The following is a 4,253-nucleotide window of genomic DNA, read 5'->3' on the forward strand; positions in this document are numbered from 1 at the left end:
GAAACTGTGTAGGAGAAGGACGTGAGGAGGGAGCAAGCTGCGAGTCATATGCCAGATGTCCTGCGCCTGTCTCGGAGGTTGGCAATGCTGGCCCAAAGGTGTGGTGCAGGCGCTGCCACTCCAGGGCTGCAGCCCCATCCGAGGGACATCTCCTGTGGCGCGGGGAGCACTGCCAGCAGCCCGAGGGAAGCGATCCTTCCTCTCCGCCACAAGAGCGGCCTTCCCCTTGCTTGGGTGCCGAGGGCCCAGGCCCCAGCATGGCACCTCCAGCCACCCCCGTGAGGCAGGGGCTCTGTCACAGTGGGCGTCAGGCAGCTTTGGGCATCCCTGCCCAAATAGGGGGGCGCGCAGCGGTGATGTCACAATGGCCATTGTGACCCGCGGGGCAAGGAGAGTATAAAAGGCTGCTGGGCCCGGGCCGTGCCTCAGTGCGATTTGGTGAGTTGGGGAGAGGGCAGGGAGGAGGGGGCTGCCCGGGGCTGCCGAGGGAGGAGGGGTCCCACACCTCAGGGCCCGTGCTACAGACTCACCCTCGTTCTGCTTCCCCCTCAGGTTCGGCAGAGGAGTGTGTGGAGGAGAAACCCCGGCACCGCTGAGGCAGGGACTCTCCAAGTGCTCACTGTCGAAGTGCACCATGTCTGCAAGGAACGAGAATGCTCCCGACTTGAGGGAGCGAGGTGAGAGAAAAGTATCCCTTTTCTCAGCAGGGCCCCTCTGCTCCTTGGCAGGGGGGACCCAGGTCGGGCTGTGGGTGCCTGCTGGGCCCCTTCCCCTCCACAGCCTCTGGCCCTGCCCATCAGCCAGCATGGCAGGGACAGAACAGGCCCTTGGGGACAGTCCCTCAGGGACACCTGGCCCCGCAAGGATGCTCAATGGCTGAGCCATTTTCTCTCTCTCCTCCAGCATGCATGCTGTGTGGCCGGGTAGATGTCGACATGAATGTCTGCGGCCATAAATACGAAAGGGATGGGCTCTGTGCCCACTTATATTGCATGGTGAGTTCCCCCAGGGGTCCTGTCAACATCCCACCAGGGACGGTCCCTTCAACTATGACTCCTAATGAGATCCTGCTCTTTTCTCTTCTATAGTTTTTTGCGAGTGAACTTTATCGGCATGGACTCATAACAGAGGGAATGGAAGGAATTTTAATAGACGATGTATGGCGAGCAATCGGGCAGGCATCCGAGAAGGTGAGGACCTGACAGGGACAGGGAGGTTTGTGCCAGGAGATGCTCCCACAAGCTTAGCCTGGACCCCAGGGAAGCAATCCCGGCCTTTCCAACCTGCTCCAGGACAAACTGCTGCTCTGGCAGACGAGCCTTGTCCACCAGGCGGGTCTGCAGAGTGTGTCCTGCACCCTGTGCCCTGCCCTGCCCAGGGGTGTGGGATCAGCGGTGGCGGCATCGAGCCTGCTGCTAATGGGGCTGTTGTGTTCTCTTCAGCAATGCTTCGTCTGTGGCGAGCGAGGGGCCACCATCACCTGCACGGTGAGAGGCTGTGAACGCTGCTTCCATCTCCCCTGCGCCTCAGAGGGAGAATGCATCACCCAATACTGCGGGCAGTACAGGTAAGGGCTGCCGGCACCAGCCAAGCAAGAGAGGACCCCACGGTGATGCTTCCCAAGCAGCCTGGCAGAGCCAGAGGCAGCGCCAGAGCCTGGACGGGCCTGGGGCTCCTTCACGTTCCTCTGCCCTCCTCGCCACAACCGCGGCGGGCCCAGCACTTCTCACCTTGCCTTTCCCTTCCCTCTCCCCCCCAGGTCCTTCTGCTCGGAGCACCGCCCGCAGCAGGCAGCGCAGGCAGCTCCAGAGCAGGGCACCACCTGCATCATCTGCATGGAGCCTGTGGGGGACAGCACGTCCTACCACACCATGGTGTGCCCAGCCTGCAATCACGCCTGGTTCACCGGCGCTGCATCCAGGTAGGAGCCCTCCCCTCACCCTGCGGGCACGGCAGCTGCTCAGCAGCACCAGGGCCCGCTTACCGCTCACCGCCTGTGTTCCTGCTGCAGGGACACGCCATGTGTGCAGGCATTCTCTGCTTCCAGTGCCCCATATGCAGAGACAGGATACCGTTTTGTACAGAGATGTACCGCATGGGGATCCGAATCCCAGTCAGGTTGGTATCCCTCTACCCTGCTCTTGAGGCATGAGGGCACAAGCGCTGTGCACAGCCAAATACTGGACCATTTCATCCCTTCTCTTGCAGACAACCAACCTGGGAGGACAACGACGCCTTTGCATCACAGCGTGAGAGGCACCAGCGCTGTGATGCCAGCGAATGCCTTTACCCACGAGGCAGGGAGCAGGCAGAAGTACACGGGTGAGTTGCCTCAGCAGCCATCTGGGGCTCTGCATGGGACCTCAGCATCGCTGCAGGCTGGGGGAGGCAGGACAGAGCAGAAGGGATGTGCCAGCCACTCCCTGCCTCAGACGCTTTGTCCTCACACCCACAACCCTTTGCTTCTTCCCCAGGCCCTGGCAGCTGCTCCTGTGCCGCTCCTGTGCTGCCGAAGGCACCCACCGGCGCTGCTCCAACTTGACCAACAGAGCAGGCACCTGGGAGTGTGCCAGCTGCGCTGGCGTGGACAATGGTAAGACGCACAGGCCGCATGCTGCTGGGCTGCAGGGGCTCAGGGCAGCCTTGCCAGAGTCGAGTCTCTCTGACCCAGGACGGAGCAGAGCCTCTACTGCCGTGGGTCTGGAAGTCCATCCCACTCACCTTCCTGCCTCCTCTTACAGCCTCCAGTGCCAACCAGGGGCTCGCCAGCTCTAGCACCTCCAGTGCAGAGGCTCCGGGGCCCTCCCATGGCTCCCCAGCACCCGAAAGCAGCAGCCTCAGCAGCAGCAGCAGCAGCAGCAGCCAGGCAGCACCAGGGCCATCCCACAGCTCCCAGGGGACTGAGAGTGGAAGGCCAGCAACAGAAGAGAGGGCAATCCGCCAACCTGTACGTCAGGCCCAGGGCACCTGTAATGATCCTGGAAGAAGCCGCACGAGGAGCCGTGCTGCAGAACCCAGCGCTGAGAGCAGCACGCCCAGCTTGGCCAGACAGAGGGCACCAGGAACCTCCAGTCACTCCATGGTGCCCGAAGGCAGACTCCCTCCCAGCCAGCGGGGACGACCCCAGAGAAGAAGCCGCTCACCGCTGGAACATCAGGCCACAGATGCGCAGAGACAGCCCCAAAGACGCCGCAGGAGCAGCCATGAACCACAGACCAGTGCTGGGAGCAGCAGCACCACCCGATCTCCCAGGCAGGCGGCATCGGGGTCCCCCAGTGGATCCCCAAGACGTAAACGGCGACGATCCTCCAGCCAGCAGGGGCGACCCCAGAGAAGAAGCCGTTCACCGTTACAACATCGGGCTCCAAATACCCAGAGGCAGACTGGAAGACGGTGTGGCAGCAGACCTGCTACAACCCCTAGTGCTCAGAGCAGCAGTGACAGCAGTAGCTGCTCTGACAGTGAAACAGCACCAGGAACCTCCAGCAGTTCCTGCATTACTGCTTGCAGTGCCAACCTGGGGCTCACCAGCCCTGGCACCTCCAGTCTGGATGTTCTGGGGCCCTCCTGTGGCTCCCCAGCACCTGAAAGCAGCAGCTGCAGCACCAGCAGCCAGGCAGCACCAGGGCCATCCTACAGTTCCCTGGTACCTGAGAGCAGCAGCCCCACCAGGCAGCAGGGGACAGAGCAGAGGACAATTCGCCCACGTTTACATCAGGCCCAAGACACCTGCAACAGGCCCAGAAGACGCCACAGGAGCAGCCATGCACCACAAACCGGTGCTGGGAGCAGCAGCACCACTCGATCTCCCAGGCAGGCGGCATCGGGGTCCCCCAGTGGATCCCCAAGGCGTAAACAGAGACGATGCTCCAGCCAGCAGGGGACGGCCCGGGCAAGAAGCCGCTCCCCATTACGTCAGGCCACAAATACCCAGAGCCGGCCCCGGAGACAGCGTGGGAGCAGACGTGCTGCATCCCCCTGTGCTCAGAGCAGCAGCAGCAGCAGCAGCAGCAGCTCTGAGAGCGAAACGGCATTGGGGTCCTCCAGCGATTCCCCGGTGCCTGAACGCAGCAGCCACTGCAGCCACACCGGGCCAGTCCGGACACGAAGCCGCTCCCGGTTACAACGTCGGGCCTCAAATCCCTACAGCCGGCCTGAACAACGCCGCGGGAGCAGCCGTGCTCCAGCCCGACGTCGTGGCCCCAGTCCCCAGCCGCCATCACAATAAAGCTTGCTGCCAATCCCATCTGTGC

The 4,253-nt window shown here is 62.7% G+C and overlaps 1 protein-coding gene across 1 annotated transcript; it reads left to right on the top strand.

Annotated features, from left to right (window-relative positions):
• Nucleotides 1-634: 634 nt before the first annotated feature.
• LOC137862610 (PHD finger protein 7-like) lies at nucleotides 635-3,423 on the top strand. The gene is made up of 8 exons (XM_068694842.1): nucleotides 635-677; nucleotides 904-995; nucleotides 1,089-1,190; nucleotides 1,443-1,567; nucleotides 1,760-1,921; nucleotides 2,209-2,322; nucleotides 2,475-2,593; nucleotides 3,320-3,423. Exons 1-8 carry the CDS (start codon nucleotides 635-637, stop codon nucleotides 3,421-3,423), a joined length of 861 nt encoding a protein of 286 aa, XP_068550943.1.
• Nucleotides 3,424-4,253: the final 830 nt, after the last annotated feature.

Source organism: Anas acuta, chromosome 11, assembly GCF_963932015.1.
Source record: "Anas acuta chromosome 11, bAnaAcu1.1, whole genome shotgun sequence".
NCBI classification, from domain to species: Eukaryota; Metazoa; Chordata; class Aves; order Anseriformes; family Anatidae; genus Anas; species Anas acuta.